The 20951-nt window shown below is 37.6% G+C and overlaps 1 protein-coding gene across 21 annotated transcripts in view; it reads right to left on the reverse strand.

Annotated features, from left to right (window-relative positions):
• The window catches only part of PLEKHA5 (pleckstrin homology domain containing A5), a 159759-nt gene that overhangs the window by 14268 nt on the left and 124540 nt on the right, over nucleotides 1-20951 (reverse strand). For 6 of the 21 annotated variants that reach the window (XM_039708012.1, XM_039708014.1, XM_039708011.1 and 3 more), the window contains 12 exons: nucleotides 19615-19734; nucleotides 18852-18905; nucleotides 14529-14609; nucleotides 8834-8896; nucleotides 8130-8210; nucleotides 7846-7995; nucleotides 6269-6370; nucleotides 5084-5195; nucleotides 4803-4849; nucleotides 3833-4021; nucleotides 3193-3310; nucleotides 813-928 (listed from right to left, as the gene is read on the reverse strand). In XM_039708012.1, the coding sequence (XP_039563946.1) occupies nucleotides 813-928; nucleotides 3193-3310; nucleotides 3833-4021; nucleotides 4803-4849; nucleotides 5084-5195; nucleotides 6269-6370; nucleotides 7846-7995; nucleotides 8130-8210; nucleotides 8834-8896; nucleotides 14529-14609; nucleotides 18852-18905; nucleotides 19615-19734 (1233 nt within the window). Of the gene's footprint in view, nucleotides 1-812; nucleotides 929-3192; nucleotides 3311-3832; nucleotides 4022-4802; nucleotides 4850-5083; nucleotides 5196-6268; nucleotides 6371-7845; nucleotides 7996-8129; nucleotides 8211-8833; nucleotides 8897-14473; nucleotides 14678-18851; nucleotides 18906-19614; nucleotides 19735-20951 lie in introns of those variants that run through there. The other 15 variants (XM_039708016.1, XM_039708015.1, XM_039708019.1 and 12 more) reach the window with 9 other exon arrangements.

The raw sequence follows: 20951 nt of genomic DNA on the forward strand, positions 1-20951 counted from the left end.
TGACTTGCGGTTGTAGAGAAAGTCTATAAAATTGAATGACAGAACTGAGATTATAAGTGTGTAGTTTAAATAGAAATGTGTAATATCACACAGTGGAAAACTTAAAGTTTAAATTTTAGCATACAGTAATATACATAAAGCTAAAACAGAAGTTCTAAGGTAGTAGCTAGTCTTTTTTCTTCACCTTCTTTACTTTTTTGTTTATGGGTTTGAGAGAGATTTTGCAATTAGACAGAAAAGTCTGCATTGTGGGACACAGATGATTAGTTACTGAGTTAAAAATAAAAATAATTTAAGTGTCATTTCTTAATTAAATAACTTTTCTTTAAAAGACTTTATAGAGATAAATACAGAGCCATTTTGTAGTTTATTAGTAAAATGCTGTAGAACTTACACTTTGTAATACTACAATATAAATAAGAAATAATAAACCTCTGACTCCAAACACAAAATACCATTTTGAGTGCTTTCAATCCCAACCCTGACCCACACAAAAAAACCCCAAAAGAATCCAACTAGTATAATTAAGTATATAATGCTTAATCTAGTATATAATGCTTCTATAACAGTGATTTTTATTTTTTTCCTTTCATTTTTTGGGTAAAGATAATGAAAATCACTTCAACTTTTGGAGTAACTACCCAACTTAAAAATGTATAATTTAACCTAGTATATAATGCTTCTATAACAGTGATTTTTCTTTCTTTCATTATTTTTTCTTGGTAGAGATAATTAAAATAACTTCAAATTTCTGAGTAACTACCAAACTTGAAAATGAACACGTGCAATGCTCAAAGGTCATTTTAAAATACCGTTCTCAGATCTATCTTCTTATTCTTCCTCAAAGTGACATAGGATGCTATTGTTGAGGACTCTGGTGTTGGGGATTTGGTTCTGGGTGGTACAACTCCCACAGGGAAATGAGAGCCTGCAAAACAGCAAAGCAACATACTGAGCACTGTGCAAAACACTGCCAGAACTGGTGATTTGTTTTCTAGAAAAGAGCATGGTCAGCCTTGGGAACTCTTCTCCAAATGGCAGATGCAGAAAGTGGTGCTGAGAGCTGGTGGGTGCAGATTTTGGAAGTCCAGCCAGCTCCTGATGGTTTGTGTGTGCACACCCATGCTCATGTCTGTGTGTGAATGAAATCACCCCTGAGGACATTCTGCTATAAAGCAGCAGTTTGGGTCTCCTTTAGACATAAAAAAGGATAAAACATGTCAGAATTCCATTTTCTTTTTGTGTCACCTTTACATACCACACGAGTCACAAATATTCCTCTGCTCTCATATTTGACATGGTCCCATTTCCCTTTAATTGCTGATGTTTGAAAAGAGAGGGAAATGGGAAGAGTTCAGCACTGTAACCACAGTGCACAACCACCAGAAAAACCTTTTAGAATTTCCTCTAAAAATATTTATTTTCAGAACCACCCTTGGTAAAAAACTACAATCACTGAGATAAAACTTCTTAAAACAGCAAGAGATAACCTTCAAGTTTCTTTCCTCATCAGCTTAAAAACTTAAGACAGAATGGCACAAAAATGTTTCCTGTCATGGCTTACACACTGTAACAGAACTGAAACAATCAGAAATGGTTATTTTCCTGCTGCATGGGGATTGTTATTATGAGTGAATGCCCAGAACAAGAAATGTCTGTTAGGAAATTCATCTGCTCACATGATAAAACACAGCAATGATAAACAACACACTGAAGGGAGTTTTAGAATATACAGAGCCTCTCACTGCTTGCTGCCACTGCAGCTATTCTGTTCCACACCTCTAAATATGATTTATCTTGGAGGGATTTGCACTACTGCTTTCCCTGACTGAGGACTGTTTTTCTACAAACAGACAGAATAAAATAATTTCTGTCTTTGCGACAGAAAGCAGATTAGGGTGCTTAAAAAGTGTTTGGTTTCTTTACATAGTGCAGATTTTCTCGTTTTGTCTTTATCATTACTTCATCTCTTGACATAAATTACTGTGAATAATCAGAAACATCACAGGTCTACGAAACCTAGGCATGTTGTCAGAAAGACAAGTTTCTCAATTTAGGTAATTTAGGTCATTGATGATCAGCAAATCTCAGATTAAATATTCCGTTTTCTGCCACCAAGTTAACAGGAATTTAATTATATACCTTAACATTGTATCTCAGCAAATACCCCAGAGAGTCTGAATTGACAAATTGTGAGGTAAGTGCAAGCTTAATTATATCACAGGGCCATTCACATAGTTTATACCCAAATTGTACACTAACCTTAGTTTTAAAAATCCTCTACAACTATTCTGATGGAAACAATATCTTTGTATAAGCATAATTCTTGGTAAAATTCTGTTATCATTGCATCAGCCTGCTCTGTAAATGCTCAAAGCACCAAAACAGAAGGCAGTGATCCTGCTGGCTCTGGCAACATCAATCCTTAGGGTAAAAAAAATAATTTACGTTTAGGTAGTTTTCCTCAAAGCTCTTAATATGGATTTTGGGAGGTGCTAAAGCTGAGCTTTTTCTTGAAGTCACCTTTAACAAACTATTCTGTGTGTTTTAACAAACAGAATTGAGAAGCACTTCCTGGTAAAAGACTCTACCGAGCAATTAGTAGCTTTTTATGGGAGCTAGATGAAGAGAAGAATCCAAAGCATTTAGCAATTGCAAAGACCTTTATTGTCTGTACACTCCAAGGTCATGATCATTATTCCTATTATATCAGAGGACAGAAGGCAATTCAACAATTACAAGATTAAAAAAAAAAAAGAAAAAGACATTGTTTCCCTGTCTTATGAGAGCCTGAAAATTCTGTGGTGCTGCCTTTTTGGACGTTCCAGCGACATAACATCGGGGGCTTGATTCAAAAACTGAGTAATTGTTCAAGGGCAAGAACATAAAATGGGTAATTGTTCAAGGGAATGGTGTGTGGGGAATGTGAGTGATGTGATTAGACATGGTGTCAATAAGGATTTCAGGCTTGTTGGTGAGTGTAATGTTTGATTTTTCTGCGGTGTAATTGACTGAAATTTCTCTCGTCATATAATTAAATCATTATTTCTTTGTGGAAGCTGTTCCATCAAACTGAGAAATGGACAGGCTGCAAAGGCACAAACCACGAGGCAGCTTGTACAACACTCTACAAAGCTCTGCATTCCTTGTGAGAAAGCTGAAAGGTTGCAAACACCGTGCCTGGGGACAAACCTTTAGCAGAAGACTCCGATTCCGAAACTGTTTCTGTTTTTTCTTCACCATTAGACTCATCCACTTCTGCTACTGTAGTTAACTCGGGTTCACTCTTATAAAGCCTATAATCAGGACCCTGAGGAACAGCAAGGGATGAGGTAAATAAACAGGCACTTTGCTACAAGTATTTATGTCTTAAGACTCAAATAAATTATTTTGTGATAACTCTGCTCTCATTTAAAAACCGTGTTCCATCCTTCAAGTGGTATGGCAGAAGTGTTTTCTGGTAGTTAATCTGAGTAAAAACATTTGCAGATAATTTCCAGAAATTACAGGAAAAAAATTGCCATTAAAAGGCAGAGTTTTTTTAATGATCCTCCGGAACCAAATTGGTGTAAGCTTCAAAAACTGAGCCCAGAGTTTTTTAAAGAACTAGCGAGGAGAAGAATCTAAATTTACAAAATTTAAGTCTTAAGACATTTTATATATGCACAGAACAGATGACAGGAGAATGTGAAGAGCAAATGATGCGGCTATAAACAACACCAAATAAAAGTGAAACCATAACACAAAAGTAGCCAGATGAGTAAACAAAAACGGTGGCTGTGCGGAGGAGGGAGGATGCTTCAAGAAGAACGTGGCGGTTGAAGCCACTTACACAGTAAGATCCATTTCTCTGATATCCTTGAACTTGGTACATCTTCTTTTCTTCTGTCAGATGTACTGGGCCCCTGCTATAACAGAGCAAGGAGCTGCTATCACTGGGCAGAGGGGGGATTATGGGAGGATGCTCTGTAAAGTCATAGGACCGAGGGAGTGGAGGACGAGGTGGGACTACTTCCTCTTCCTAAAGATTGTAGAATAGTCACCTTATTTAGACGTGCGCACCTGGTACAGTTATTTATAACTTAAAAAGAAAAATATATTACCATGGCTACAGCAGCTATAGATTTTGCAGTTAAAGGGACAATGTCACATTTAACAGAAAGGAAAAAAATGAATCTAGCAGCTGCGCTTTCTGTTGGACACGTACAAACCCTCTAAATCATACATTTAAAAATTAAATGTTATATTTTGAAAAATTTTTACATAAACGAGACTTTCTAAAAGTTCTGTAATCCAGATGTATATTGCAGACACTTTAGATAACCATGACAATGTCCCTTTAAAACTGTAACTTCTAGCCAGATTTTCAGAGGAATTGAACATTTGGGAGCTCCCACAGTCTCAGATCTTCTTGTGGTTGCTCTGGCCATCTGAGAACCAGGCTCAATGTCTCAATAAACATATAAAGCAATGTATTTCTTCCCATGAAAAGTGTGGTGGGTAGAAAACATATCCATAAATCAGGGTTTATATTTCTATGTTAAGAGCCTAGGTAGAGGAAAAGGTAAGAAATGGAAAAGAGAAACATACCAGTGAGAATACAGAGACACAGTATAAAGGAGTGTTAGAATTACTAGTGGAGGTATCAGTCTTTAAAACTAGTTCATAATATGGTGTTTTTACAGAAACATATTGAATATATCCTTCAGACATCCTTAAAATATTCACAATAACACCTGTTTTTATCATAGCCATGTTACAACTTCCATAACACTAAAATAATAAATATGCTAAAACCATACCTCATTTTTATATTTAATAGAAGAAAATGTCCTTGATACCATGATGCCTGTTTGGGGAAAGGTGTGGAGAAGAAAAAGAGAAAAATGGTTTTCAATAAACAGCTTTTAAAATATGAACTCTAACCTGTTGCTATCAACCAAATACACCAAGCATCAACTTAAAGTAGTATTTGCTTTGCTCTTTTCTTAGTCATTGTGCCATTTTTTCAAACACCCAAAAGCCACAATGGAGCTGTTATTTAAAAAAATTACACGATCCAATTTAATTCCCTATTGCTTACCTGCCTCAGAAGAGCTTCTCTGCTGTTTATGTTTAAGTAAACCCTCCATGACATCCTGAATTCTCCAGAGCTCCTTCTGAATCTGAGCACGCTGTATCCCTGCTGATTCAGTCTGTCAGCAAACAAACAGCATACATGGCCACCACATCAGAACACATTGCAAGTGGAAAAAAAAAGGGAAAACCTTTCTCTCTCTTCAGACTACACTGCATATCCATTTCACAGTGAAAGAAAAATAAAATTAAGGAAAATAAAAATGCACTGCATTTCTATTTATCCTCTCTCTTTAAGGGAGAGGAGACCCTCTCCCTTAAAGCATTTGAATATTGTCTGGAACAAAAAGTAAAAGACTGACTAATTTCATAATGCCTCAGTCAATTTGAGAGCAATCTGCTAATTTAAACTTCACTTCAAGAACAGAATTTCATCTATGGTGTCCAAAGAAATGCAGACTTGGCACAGGAGACCCACACAGAGCCATGGAAAAAGAACCATCACTTCCTACCCCAAAACAAGTGGAGGTGAACACAGTGTTTGCATATAAATGTATTTACATGCACACTGTGCACCAATCAATGAAAGTTTTCCACATTTTGGGCTTCTTTGTAATCTCTTTTGTAACTGTACAGAAAATCAACCCCTGGAGCAAAGATCCTGCAGTGCAGAGCACACCCACGTGCCCATCCCAGAACATCTGTGCACACCTGCATGTCCTTGTCTCTGTGAGTGTGCCACTGAGAGCCCTCCTGAGGAATCCAGCACCAACTCCTGACTGCTAAAATACAGCAGAACTCTTGGTTTGTAAGTCCTGAAGCAACACCTACAGCATTTCCTATAATAGTTTCTTTTGATAAAATGATTTTAATTTTAAAATATTTAGATAAATGGAAGGGTTTGTGTGAAGGTGTGTTATGACTGTCAGAGCAACTAAGGTGTGAGAAAACCACCCCATTTCAAACCTGCTCACTGAAACAAAAAAGGAAGCTTCCAGACAAAGGCATAGCAGTGTTAAAATGTGGAAAAAAAGGAAAACCTGAAGACTTCTTCACAACTTACAAGGTAGAAAAAAATAAGTTAAAAGTTTGTAAGTTACTTCACCATTTGTCCCCCTTTTTTCATTTGTATCGTTTCAAAACTCACAGGAAATGCAAGTAAATTGAATGTACTTTAAGATCTCTGCCACACCTGAATTTCTCCAAGCCGATCGAGCTGATCCTGCATGTGGTTCCTTGTTACAGTTACATCATACTCCAATTTGTCATATTCTCTCCAAGCTCTTTCCAGTTCCTAAGTATGTAACAAATGTCAAGAATTACTGATGCATGTTCAATGTTCAATTAAGAAAAAAAAAGTATTTTTTTTTTCTTTTTCCAGTGGCATGAAACTTCAGGAAGTAACACATAAATAGATACCAGCAATAAATAAACAGATACATAATTTAGAGAATGCAATGTCTAAACAGCTTTTTGATTTTCTAATGATACTGAATGAAATTCAAGCAAACAGCATTTTGAAAATTCAAGCCAACAGCACTAAAAAAAAGATAGGCAAGAGCAAATTCTTCAGAAAATGCCTTTATAGTCAGCAGGCATGTGGATCTTAAGCTGTCTTTCCAGTGAGGCAGAAAAGCCACAAAAATGGATGCAAATTTGTCTCTTTTATCACCCAGAATACACATGTGTGAGTGCACAGCATGTGTGTGCACAGGCAGTGCATTATGCAGGGGAAATGCAGCTCATCCAGCCCTGCCTGCAAGGCTGCCAACACACCACTGCTCTGCACATTGCAGCTGCAAACACCACAAGGAAAAGGTGAAAAAAAAATTATTCTTCTTTGAGGTCAGCCCCACTGTCTCACTTCTGCAGCCTACATCAAGCAATTTATTAATTTAGAATAAATTGAAAAGTTAATGAGGGAAAGTGTGTCTGGAGGATTTCCTTTCCCCTGGTTCCCTTTGCTGTGTCCAACCAATTCCTGCTTCAAGGCAGTCCAACACCGAGACTACAAGCAGAATTTCAGGGCTGACATCATGTCAGTTTTTACCACAGCCACCCCCTGGAATCTGACACCTTTTTGGAAATATCTGTAAGTAGGCAAAAATGATTCATTGTCATCACAAAGCAGAAAAGGACAGTAAACAGCAATTTCCTCCCTATCCCTTTTTATTAAAAAAACAAACTTTTGGAAGTAAGGAATTTAAAAGATCTTTTAAAATGTAATAGCCCACTAGAGAGAGACTATGGCAGTCCTGCAGCTGCTTTTGCTTAAAATAAGTCAGATACAATTTATGCTTCACATGAAATAGCTTATTTGCATTATTTGTTATATACTTCTGTTATCAATTTCTTGATACCAAAGAAATTGTTATCAATTCTATTATCAATTTCTCATACTTCAAATGATAATTACCACACCTATTAAGACAGTATGCATCCATTCCTGGTCAAAAAAAAAAAATACAGTTAGAGAAAGACCACTCAATGAATGCAGTGAAAAGATAACCTTACATCCACCTTTGCCAAAAACACAAGCAAGTATGGTATGCATCCATTCCTGGCCAAAAAAACATACAGTTAGAGAAAGACCACTCAATGAATGCAGTGAAAAGATAACCTTACATCCACCTTTGCCAAAAACACAAGCAAGTAGAAGACAACTGAGGTTTTGCTGGGATGCAGTTAATAAAAACCAATTCAATTAGGAATATGAACATAATAATCTCACAGCTGATGAAGTTTTGCTGGATAGAAGGTGGTACTTACTGCAGTGGCTCGGGACACCTCCCGACACGTGCTGAGCAGCCCATTCTGCAGGTCATCTCTCTGTAGCACTACATTCTGTATGGCTGCTGGGTTATCTGCATTCATCTCTATCTCCTGGCTTGCTGATAGCAGAGCTTGCTCAAGCGTGTACTATTGTAATAAAAAGAATTATTTTTAATGCGCTGCATCATTGGGCTGATTTTCGTTTTATTTCAGCTATCAGTGTTCTGATAATAAGCATGTAAAATAACATCCACTTTAGGTAATAAATACAATTGCCCTACTTTCTCCTTGTGTAGCTGTTGAAGCTTCTCCTCCAGTGCTTGCACAACTTTATCCTGCTCACATAAACGGCTAAGCTTAGCCTAGGGTAGAACAGAAAATTACCACAATTAGCATTTTGTTATTTGCATCTTCTGTAATCAAAATCTAAGTTGATCAAATCATTGCACAAATCTACAGAAAATGTTATTAAAATAAAGTTCTAAAATTATGCATTCTAAAATTATGTAGGGATCAGTCTTACATTTTCAAATTACTTAAGAAACCCTCTTAAGAAACTATGAAGTGCTATTATAACTTGAAGCAGCATGGCTCAAAACATGTAATTTATGATTCTATAATTTATGATTCTATGATTCTACAGCTAAATTTTTACAACTTAATAGTAGGTATTAGATTCCATTTTAATTTCCATATTGCTTAGTGTTACAAAGGCAATTTTATACATTCACAGTCTGTCTCGTGGTTTCTCAGGTGATTGTATCAAATAGTTAAAATTTCAGCCTAAAATGTAATATTTCCTGCAAGTTAGAAGCTTATTACAGAGACATGTCCCTCTATATCATGACAGAATTTCTGTGGGCAATCACGTGGGGTTACAAACCCTGAAGTGAGTTTCAAACACAAAAGCCAAGAGGAAAATTATTATCAAAAGAAAGACACAAATACCAACATTTACAAGGAAGAAGGAATACAAATGACTTACATCAATGTCCAGCTCTTCAGTTCTATATTTGTATAGTGTACCCCTACATTCTTCTTGTGTTAACTATAAGGAAGAATAATATTGCCATAAAACAACTTAGTTGGAATGTGAAAATGAAAACTACTGTTCAGCTTAAGAGTTTTAACACAGAAATCGGCTTTTGCTTGAAAGGTAAACCTGCCACATTGAACAGTACATATTTAGCCAAAATACATTAATGAGGGTAACTAAAAGGAATGTCAGGCAGACTGTCAGGAGAGCTGCAGTAAATTAACAGTTTGTAATGCAAACTGCAGTTTCAAAGATGTACAACTCAATCAAACATGGATTATGGAGGAAGATGAAATTGCCAGAGTACAGCTAAATAATGATTTAAATTATTATTTATTATACTATTAAATAATAATAGTAAGTTTTGTCATATGAATTCTTAACAGAGGGGCTCTTTCTAGTCTGAATTCACCATTCTAGGCCCACTAAGGTCAGGGGTTTCACAAGCAGGGTGATCTGAGGTGAAGCCAAAAACAGAGCAGAACGACCCAAATTTACAACAGGTATGTAAATATTTTGTTAGAGATACGTCCAATAGGTGCTACCACTTTTCATATGGATTTTTCATATGAATTTCCTACTTTTCATAGGATCTCCTCCCCTCCAACAGAGCATCATCAGAAATGCCAAAAATGGAAGCTCTTCTATTTTATCTTAGGCAATATTGTCTCCTTGTGCTAGTCAGGATGCAAAGTACCTCACACTTCTTTCATACAGCTCCTCACATAAAGTTCTTAACTTTTTCAATCTGTTACTGACCAGGAATAAGATTTTAAAATATTTTACAAGAGAAAAGGCAGCTCCCCACTTTAGAGTGAACTGTCACACACAGTAACTACTTAATATCCTATACAGCAAGTAAGGACACAACACTATCAATCTCCATATTCTATTTAATTTTAAAAAAATTGTGTGTACAGAGTCCCAACAGAGATGCTTTCCTTCCATGCGTCTGTCAGAATTAGGTAATTGTGACTTCATAGTACAAGGAAGACTACTGAGACACAAGTCCATGTTAAGGGACACTTATAAATAAAAGGACTAGGGGAGGGTTCATGAGACAAGCATTCCAAACATAAAATAAATCTTCAACACACTGAAGTGTTTCATTTCACAATATTATGTCCACATACCTCATGCAAATGTACCTGGTGACAATTTAGAAGCATGAATAGTGTATTAAAAACACAGAGCAACTTTCTTTGAAATGGAGATTTCATGAAAATGAATGTTGGACTATGAAAAAAGCCACAGCACTTTTGCACCTCGTGAATGTCACACAAATTAAGATAGCTATTTGAACTCCCACTATTGTAGAGTTGTGTTGTTTTACTGTTGATTTGATCACAATGAGAGAAAAATGAGGAATGGAAATATTTAAATAAAACTCATAAACATGGCCAAATGTCTTTAACTTACAGAGGAAACCTACTTATATTTCACAACAGGAAGATTTTACAGAAGGAAGATTATCCCCTATTAGATAAATACACCTTTCCAAGTCACTGCTCAGCATTTTGTGTGGCTTGGCTGGAAAAATACATTGCTTTTTCAAGCCAGTACTTTTCATACTTTTTTAAAAAGAAAGACATTTATTTTTTTGTCATCTCAACCTCAATTACAGCCGAGCTTAAAACAGTCTGCCAATTCAGCATCCCTACCCCTGTGTACTTCTGAAAGGAATACATTTTAAGTACTCCGACAAGGAAAACAGTTTTTCAAAGAACTGTGCTAATTCTTTTTATTCAAATCCTATCACACTTTTCAAACTGCTGCTGACTTCTTGCTTGGGTCAGCAGCACCAGCTCCACTCCACAGGCACTGCTGGAGAGCCACCTCATTCTAGCATTTCCACTGCACCACTTCGCCCAGGTTCAGCACAAAAACGCCCCAAATAAAATGAAAAACTTAATCCATCCCTGCCAAAGCAGCAGCTCTGCTTCTCAGAGCCCACCAGTAAATGTGCTGGGGCGAGAGGCGCGGGATGCTACACAGAACAGGATTACACATCTCAGGCAAGGTCAACAGCCTCAAATCCCTGGAAAACAACAGCCTCACAACCCTGGAAAACGCATTAGAAGAGCTCCAGCGACCAAGTTATCAAAATGTACTTCGTGTCACGTTCCACCAAAGGCTTTCTTGCCAAATCGCTCCTCCAGGGCAGGAACTCCAGAGCAAGAGTGCCATCTACTGAACCTGTGACAGGAGCTGCTGCTGGCCTCCCTCTGCCTCGACATCTGCCTCTCCAAACACACCAAATCCATCCCTCTTAACACCAAAAACCTCCCGGTCCTGAGGGAGCAGCACCCTGAGAGCTATCAATAGAACTTGCCATTTTTCGAAGGGAAGCTGCACACGCAGAGTTTGGCCAGATGTGTTATCTTGTGTGTGAAAAAGCAAAATGGCCCTGACTGAACCTCCCTCTTAGCTCAGGAAACATTTGTCATCATCTGTACAGTCCCCACCTCTGTCACACACCAGCACCAGATGATTCCCAGAAAGGGAGAGATGCCTGTGCTGGACACCCTGGGACACAACTGGTTGTGATATTAAAAACATTGAAGTGACAGCATTATTTCATGACTTTGTAAGCTATTTTCAGATTCCACCAACTGTTTTGAATCAATGAGTATCTTGGAGGATGTTTCACACTCCCAAAAGCATGCTATGCACCTCTGCAGGATGCTGCACTTAGGAAATTAACACAGGACAACCTAGGACATTTTGCTGTTGAGCACAACATTAAAATCAAGACTTCCAAAAGGCTCTTTTGTTCACGTCTTGCTTTTTGAAATACTTCTTGCTATCGGGAAGCAGGGAAAAGGGGCATTTAGCCCCATTAAGCAAGGTTCTCCTCTAATTTTGAATTCTGTGACCTAAACCACTTCAAACAGAAATTGAAAAGATTTTTAGCTTGAACACCATCACCTTGTATTCATAACACAACCTGAAACATCTCAAAATCTAACATGTATAGCAATTTAAATGTATGCAGCTCCTGTAACACTAATAACAAGCCATAAGCAAAACCTCCCTATCCTTACAGGAACAAAAAAACTTAAGGGCAATTTTTCTGTGGTTTTAATGTATTAAGAACAATTCTCCATGGCAAGGCCTGGATGTTAGCTTGTTGCACTCAGATTTTAATTTTTCCTCCTTAAGGGAACTCACACATATGTAAGAGGTATTGAGGAAAATTTTGCTTTTTAAAGTCAGCCTGTACTGCTTTAGATAAAAAGACTGGAGAACAAGATTAACATTCCTCATCTAGTATTTAGAAAGAAGCAAAAGACCCCAAACCAAGGCAGAAATGGGTCTAGTCTGTAAAAACTCTTTTTTTTTTCTTGTCTCTACATATGGAATAATTTCCATGGCCTGTACTTGTGAATTTATAGCACAGTCTGCAGAGCAGAATGATGTAAGTCAAGTGATTTAAATAACTCTGAAGATGTAACAAATCACAAGCAAAAGTGCCTTATAAATAACACATTTGAATTAGTAGAGGTTTTTGCTGTTTTACTAAAGGACCATTAATCATTACAAATAGGAAGCAAGACAAATTAAATACAAACTTTTCTTGCTTTCGTTTGCTTAACTCTAAATGAGCTCAGACTTAAAACTGAATTGAATAAACTGAAGCTGAGAAAGATCCTTTTCTTTATCCACAGGAATGGTTGCAGTCATCACAAACTATTTTAGCACCCTGACAACAAAACAAGTTTCAGTCACTTGCACAGAGGCTTCTCCCAATTATTTGCATGTCTTTAAAACTGCAGCAGGAAAGATGACTGTTAAACCAATTTATTTCATTTGAATAAGAAATTATATGTTGTTTAGACTTTAAATAAAGTTGCCAGAATTTTAAATGGGTTAGTTTTGCATTACAAAAGTTTAGAAGATTATTTAGGCAGTGAAATTTTGAGTGTATTTTTAGCCTCTCCAGAAAGTCAGTGAATGCAACACCTCACACAGGAAACTTTATCCATGGAAGCAGAAGATGTTGTGACTCCTCAGCTAAGGCAGCTTCTGCATGTCACAAATACTCTGACCTGCAGAGACCACATCTCCAGTGGCAACAGGTTATTCAGTCCTCAGGACCTGTTAGAGTCTCTGCTTTTCTGACAAGAATGCCAAAAAAGGTGTTTTTATTCAGTGTCAGATGTGCCTGCAAGGTGAAGGCAGACACTGCAGCTGGCAGCAGAGCTTGGCCAGGGCAGCACTGGGGAATTCATTGGTATCCCCAAAGGCAGCAGCACCTCAGCCCAGGCACAGCTACACCTCAAATACGTCTATTTAATATTGGAAGCTTGGGCTAGTTTCCCCTGACATATCTAAAACACCTCGGATTTATTTGATTTCATTTATTTGTCTTACATACTCTATCACAAAACTGACTTGCTTTAAAAAAATTCTAGCAGTCAGGCTCCTTAAAAAAAAATCACAACAAACCCCTAAAATTTCATTTAGAGCTCCAGGGCACGTTACTTCTCTCATTCCCTCCAAACAGTTCCTCCAGGTTCCAAATTAAAGCTCCTGTTTTGCATGCAGGAGCACAAATTGGATGGTCATGAAATCAGTCACTCATATCCCAGCTTCCTTTGGAAAGCTGAGATTTTTCTTGGCAGAGTTTCTGGATCGGAAGCGAACTTACGATGTGGAGTTGACTTTAAAAAAAAATGAAATATTGGATTAAGCTGCAGCATTTTTTTAGAAACATGGCAGTAATAAACATCTGTTTTACATGGCAGAACATCTCCTTTTCTTCAAACTGTGCAACCTTTATGCATAATTTTGGCTCACAAGGGCAAAAATGGAAATGCAAGGGAACTGGCCAGATATTCCCTCGTGAGAACAACACCTTCACTGTGTGAGGCAAGAAACTTCTCAAACACCCCCTGACATGACAGGGGCTGCTCAGTCCAGCCCAGCACCCACAAGAGACTGTGGTGCCAAGGGAGAGGGATTGGCCATGCTCATAAGTTAGTGCAGGTCTCAACTCCCAGACAATATTTCCATTCACATTTCTGATTCTTCTTCCATCTTACCATTGCCAACCAGCACCAGATAACTCTGTAAGAGTGCACAGTAAAGTCTGCTGTGACTTTATGAACAGACACTGCCTTTTGGATTTACAGGCCCCAGATCAAAGTAATTTTGATCCTTTCTTTCTTCAGTGGCTAAAGGCTCGGTAGGTGCAAACAAAAACTTGTAAATCCACTTCCTAGAACGAAACAAAATTGCCAGAAATGACCAGGTAAACACCGCTCACATGCTTTTGTAGTGGTCAAAAGAAAGAAGCACCTTTGAACACTAATTGCAGAGAATCATGCTAAGACAAATGTTGGAAGCTCACTGGAAGTTTCATGAATTTTACTGGACACCTGCATAAAGCACCAGCTAATTAAATTGTCTAGACAGAGAGAAGTTATTCCAAAGTGTACACTGAATAGTAAACAACGAAAAGGCAGCGGAAGCCATGCCAACGATACTGCAGCGCTTCGGGAAGCATGGATGACTTGTGGGTTTCCAAAGCAAAGGAGAGAAACACCGATGTCATGAATAAATCTGAGGGACAACCAAAACTGTCACTAAGGAAAACTCTGGCAGATGATAAAGCAATTTCATTCACTCTCCAAGACCTTACTTGATGGTACAGTTGCGGTCTTAGCGCCGAGTTCTCAATCATAGTGTGAACCATGGTGATTAAAGGTTCATTCTCTTTCATCTATTTCAAATCAGGAGGAGCATACAGCAAACATCAGTTTACAGCATGGCTAGATTTGAAAGACGACACTGTAAAATATAGCCTCTACTTTAATTCTTTCTAATAATGCAGTAGATCACATTTTAACCCATGCTTTTTATATATTCCATTATTCAGTAATACCAACATCTGAAAAGTTTAATAATATCAAATAAATATATCAAAAGTAACGTAAATGCTCAACACCAATGTAATATTTGTTCACCAACACTCTCCCTTGTTAAAAATAAAAAAGCTTAAAACAAGTTTGGCTTTGTGTGGTATTGAAATGAAAAGGATTATTGGATTTTGCAGCAGGAACACTCAAACCTTTATCAGAAAACCTTTTATATTATAGATTTAATAACTCAGTGTACATTAAAAAGATATAAGCATTCCCAGCCTGTGAATAGACTTATGTCCACGTATCACAAAATGCCTTTATATACTGCACTGATTTATATCCTTTGGAGTTTTGAGTCATTGCCTGTTGCATTTATCCACCCCCACACACAGGAGTGAAACTATTCTGGAACTGGCCAGACATTTTCTATAATGATTAGTATTTATTGCTAAGCATGCAAATGTCAATATCAGGTATTTTATGACACATTGCATACATTTAGCATTTCAGAAAAGTGTGCAACACAGAAAAAAAGTATGGGATTTTGGTCTTTAAAAAGGAGACTTTCCTAACAATAAGAAGAAAATTATGAAAACAGGTGGTTTCCTTCTCCAAAAGAAAACTGAAAAGTCATTTGATGTACAAGTCTCCCATTTTTGTTGGAAGCTTTAGGACCTGTTGGAAACTTTAGCAATGCCTGCTTCAGGTATGGTTACACAAAGTGCGTGAAAGAGAAATTATGATCTTTTACTTTGTATTTACATGCACTCCCCATGAATTTGCATAGCAAGGTTTTCTTCCATAGATGAAAATGCAACAGAACGAGTTTTTGATTCCTTCTAATATTTCTTGCCCAAAATTATTTAGGAAGAATCTAACTTTTACATTTGGAGGAGTATTTTTTTCATCTTATGGTAAACAATTTTTTCTTGTAGACAGAGGAACTTTTTGTTGTTGTTGTTTTTTGTCCATTGCAAAGTCTGATCAGCTGGTAAGTTATTCAGCCAATAAAAGGTACCTTAAGAAACTTATGATGCTCTGTTTGTCAAGGCAGGGAAAAACCCCTAAACAAGCAGCCCCTAGCATTTAGTCCATCATCTCCAGTACATGTAAACAGAAAAGCAGAACTGAAACAAGAAGTTGTTCTCCTTCTACGTTAAAATTTTGTCCAGAGTGGGTGCATTCCAGAGAGTGGTGATACTAAGAGAGATCTCAATAAGGAAAGAAACAATAAGGCCCAAAGACAAGCAATCAAACTACAGCCAACTGATAAATTAATAAAAAAATATTTCTGTGATGCTCAAATATCTTATTAGGAACATTCAATCTGTATGCATTTTTTAATCAGGATTTCAACCACTTTTTTGATTTTTAAGCCAAAAGGAAGTTTTACTATCAAGATAAAATTCAGAAGTGTACTAAAAGACTGGTGTGCTGGAATTCTTGAACAAAAAGGTTCAAGTGGGACTTTCTGCCATGGCTATTTGTAAAAGAGAAAAAAACATGTCTAGCTTTTACTTGGGGAAAAAACTCAACCTTATGTTATGTTTTGGTACTCTTTTTGCAATTACTGGGTACAAATAAATTAAGCAGACAGCTGGCTTGCACTTAGTGGCACACAAGAAGTGATTCTTTAAAATCTGATAATGCAGCAGACTGAGATCCTATGGAACTCAACGTCCCACGATGGCAAACAAATCATCCTGGCCTAGGGCTGCTAGCTATGCCCTGAACTCCTAAAATTCCTAAAGTGCACCTGAATCTCTCTCCCAACTCTGCAAACCTTGAGCCAGCAGAGTGGTTTAAAAAGAAAAGGGTTCTGGACAAGCATTTATTTGGCCCTAAGACATGGAAGAAATCATATGGCTGGGTATCTTTGTGCCAAGTCTTTTCAGGCTTTTTTTGCCCCCCCCCCCTCTCTGAACTCCAACAACAACAACAAAAATTCTGAAAGCATAATACAAAACCATCAGAAAGTGTAAGGTGAGAATTTCTGAGTGTGGCCAAAGGAAACAGCAGTACAAAAATCAAGTGTGATTTCAGAAAAGGTGATTGAATATTCTCGATCCTTGACAAGAAAACCACCTAATTAGCAGCCAGTTTATTGCAGCAGAATAGAAGTTACCTTCCCTACAACAGGAATTTTAGTCTGCCTGAAAAGTCACCTGTGCAGCCTTGTAACAAATTTACTATTTATTGTTGTGTACAGTGCTGAGCTCTTTGTGACCAAGAAGGTGAGATCTGACACCACTTACAGAGAAGGTGAGTTTTGACACTATTTACAGAGATTAAACACAAGTGGAAGTACCTAATTTAAGTACCCAGGACATTTAAAATCCAGAGAGGGCAAGAGATTATGCACGCTGGTTACAGATGCTGGTAACAAGGAGGAAAGGCCTCAATTACACTAAAAGAAATTTTGATTTTTCAATGCTTTTAACATAAAGGGAAATTGATATTTGGTGAAGTATTGAAAAGCTAAAAATGTGATACCACCCCTAGAAGCAGTGGTACTCAAAGCAGAAAGACTTTCAAGGGGATTTATTTCCTAGAGATAGATGACAGTATTATAAAACAAGAGAAATGAGTATTCCAACCTGCTCTTCCATGATTTTGTGACTAAGGTAATTGATTTTAGACTTGATTTCTAAGCTGTACTGATTCCTTGCCTCTCTGATATGACACAACTATAAGACTTACACACTTTCCTAAATTAATGCTTACCACATCACATTTCTAAATTTTATCTGGTGCAAGTGAAAGGAAAATAATTTTTACTATTTTGCATCTTGTACATAGACAATTCCCCCCATTTAATCCTGCCCATCATACTCACACGTTTGGCTACCCAAGCAATAGCAACAATTTTACACTTCACATCAACAGTTATCCTTTCTTGACAAGGAATTGCACTGCTGAAGACAGAATCACTCCCTTATTCCAAAACATTATAGACTGGAAATATTTGAGTTGGATGAAATTTTTGGTCTAATTTAGCAAGCAGTGTGTCCCTACTGTTTTGGACCTGCTGCAGCCCCTTAAATAAAACAATACAGAGACGTTTGGAAATGCATTGCCATCAAACTGAACTGGTCACAATTCCCACCCTGTTTTCAAGGGGCAATAGGAAAATAAAGTCAACCAAGCCCGTGTGAGAGTGTGTGTTGTGTGTCTCTGTGCACAGCTGGGGTTTTCAGAAATTCACTGAAACCCCAGTAGAGGAACATATCAAATATAAAAGATTTAACAGTTGGTTTTAAGTGTAAGGCTCACAGGTTTCAATAAAAACCAGATTCTTACAAAAAAGTGATTTTTATCTTTTTAACCAGTGGTCATCCAGTTGCTTATTTTAGTTCTAAGCACTTATGACTGTCTTTTATAACTGCTAGCAAAAAAAAAAAAATCCACTTCAAAACTCAAACACAACTGGTGTAGAAATCCCATTTGGTCATGCAACAAGGCCATAAAGAGAGGTATTGCAATTCTTCACTTGGCAGTCAATTAAGTTAGTGAAGACCTGTACCCCAGTGAAGAACTGAACCCTCACTCCATAAGATACCAGAAACTGGAAAGAATTAAAATCTTATTTTTATGTAAATCCTTCAGAATGAACTGAGAAAAATGAGAAAAGGAGACATGCTGTGATTTGTTTAAAATATTTCTTCATGTTTGACTGCCTCTTCTCTTCATTTAATGTAGAAACATCTAACTCTTTTTAATTTGAAAAACCTAAATTCTTAAAAGTACTCATTTTTTATACATTGCATGTGTGTCATATGAGCTTGGAAACATATTAGGACTGGTTAAAGAAGGTAAAATGCTACAGTTAGTGTTATTATGAAAAGGAAATTAGGAACATAATTTAGAACAGAAAAATGAATTGGTGACTGGCTACTGTTTGCTGACAGACTTTAAATTGAGGGATTCTTTTTCCCCATAAGAGCTCAAATTTGTGATCAATTGAGATATTCTATGCTGTGGGCACCATCCAACTTCACAAAAAGCACTGAAAATCCTTCTCCCCAAATATTTCCAGCTTTGACAGGAGCAGGCAAAAAGCATTAAGAAATACAAACGCACAAGAAAATTGCAAATCCCACCTGGTGATCCAAATATATGGCATTCCTCTGAAGGTGATGTGAAAGAATCTCATTCTAGTAGGCAGCAGTCAGAGGGGAAAAGGAAAGGGACAGAAGGTGCAGAATGCATGAAAAGAGCTTGAAAGGATGTAAACTAGACAGTGACAGACAGTTCTGTTTTATGGAGAAACACAATGCTGTTTTTAGTGAACTGTTAACAAGTTTTGAGCCCGAAACAGAAATGATGGAAGTTTGCTATGAATCAGACCATCAACCACCACATTTCATACTGGTTTACACATAAAACACAGTAAGTCACGTCAATGTCCACTACACAGGCAACTATGAACCCTTTGATAAATCCATGTTTTAAAATGTCTTACTTTTCGTGGACATATCACAAGTAAGATGGAATCTGATTGGAGGCTGTAAAAACAGCAGATTAACCTCAATCCATCACAACTAATTTAGTTTGTAATACGAAATGATAGATTAAAACCATTTCATTTTAAACCCGAATGTCATGGGGTGACTTTATGATGTTTTTGCCTGTTTAGCCGAGAACTCCAGAACTTTAAAATATTCCCAGGTAATTTTGACTCTGCTTATTTCAAAAACCAAAACCTCAAAGGGTTGATAGCAGCGCACCACGCACACGAAGGATTAACGCCACTCCATTCTACTGGCACAGGAGCCAGGGAATTTTGCACAGAGCAAACCTGGGTTAATGAGTGACTGTGGGTTAGTGAGGATGGAGCAGGACACACATTGCTGGATGGCTGACCTTTGGGCTGCTGGCCTCAAGCTTTAGCTGCATGAGCTGTGCTAGTGTGTGCTCCCGGATACTACTCAGCTCCGCCTGCTGCCGTCTCAGCTTTATGAGCAGCAGAGTCAGCTCCTCCGGCTGAAGGAGTGCAGTGTGAGAAGCCAAAGAGCAGAGAAAAGGTTAATTGGTACCCCAAACAACACCTCAGTAAAACAACGCACACCTCATAAAAGGTTTGCTTCTAAAAACTAAAGTAAGGTGCACCTCCTGAGTGCCGTGCAGAAACTCTGGCAGTGACACAACACAAGAGAAAACATTTCACCCAGGTGAACACTTCAAATATAAAATGAAGGGTCAGCCTTCGACTGCTCAAACCAGCAAATGCCATAAAAGTCAAACATTCTGTATTAAGGCCAAAAATAATTGAGGATTTTGCAGGGCAAAGGCTGTGCAGTCCTCCAATTTTCCTGACATGCATATCAAATTGGTGATATTGACTTGAGTCAGGGCGAGACAATTCCAGCCCTTAGGATGTCATTACCTGCATGTGGGCAGCCATCTGAACTTGGTAAAAGAATCAAAACATACCCTCAAGAAAATGTAGTTTTAAAAATAATTCTTCAGATAATTATTTAAAAGAATTCTGCAAATGTATGTGTCAAAACGGAGAGGAAAAAATGATGACAATCCCATGTTTACTGAACTACCTCAGAAATAATCACTTTTCACAAAATAAATCTGCACAAGCATGACAAAAATAATTTTCCATCCCACCTTTCACAAGTCTGAGGTCTCCAATTATTTTACTGCTTTCTTTTATGACTAAGCTGTACAATGGAGCCTTAGGAAAGGATGAAGAATAGCATTTAAGACTTATTATAGATTATATGTATTATGGAAATAAAGTCCAACCCAAATGGGTATTTGTCAGGTAATTCCACACTGATCAGCTTAGGTCAGTTTGGGAAACTCCACCTGAACCATTTCTATTAGCAATACTTCAAAGAAAACAAGCCACTGAACATCACAAGTATTTTTGTCACGTTCTTGTTTGCTTCTGTTTCTTACACTTCTCCAGAAGTCAGCCTTACAAGAGGTGAAATATTCATCCAACATTTGGATTTTCTCACAAGCCCTGTGAGTTAAACAAAGCCCAAACACAAAAAGCTCCTAAATCCCTGCTTGCCCTCTCCCACAGGCACAGAACTTCCCCAAAGGAAAGAAGTAAAGAGCTCCAGAGAACCCCACACTAAAAAAGCTGAAAGTGAGTACCAGTCTCTCAGAATAAAGAGGAAAAATCCCTGAGAAGCAGCATGGCACCAGCATTTCTGTGAGTTCAGCCCACAAGAGGGAGC

Source organism: Passer montanus, unplaced genomic scaffold, assembly GCF_014805655.1.
Source record: "Passer montanus isolate IOZ18808 unplaced genomic scaffold, ASM1480565v1 scaffold20, whole genome shotgun sequence".
Lineage (NCBI taxonomy): Eukaryota > Metazoa > Chordata > Aves > Passeriformes > Passeridae > Passer > Passer montanus.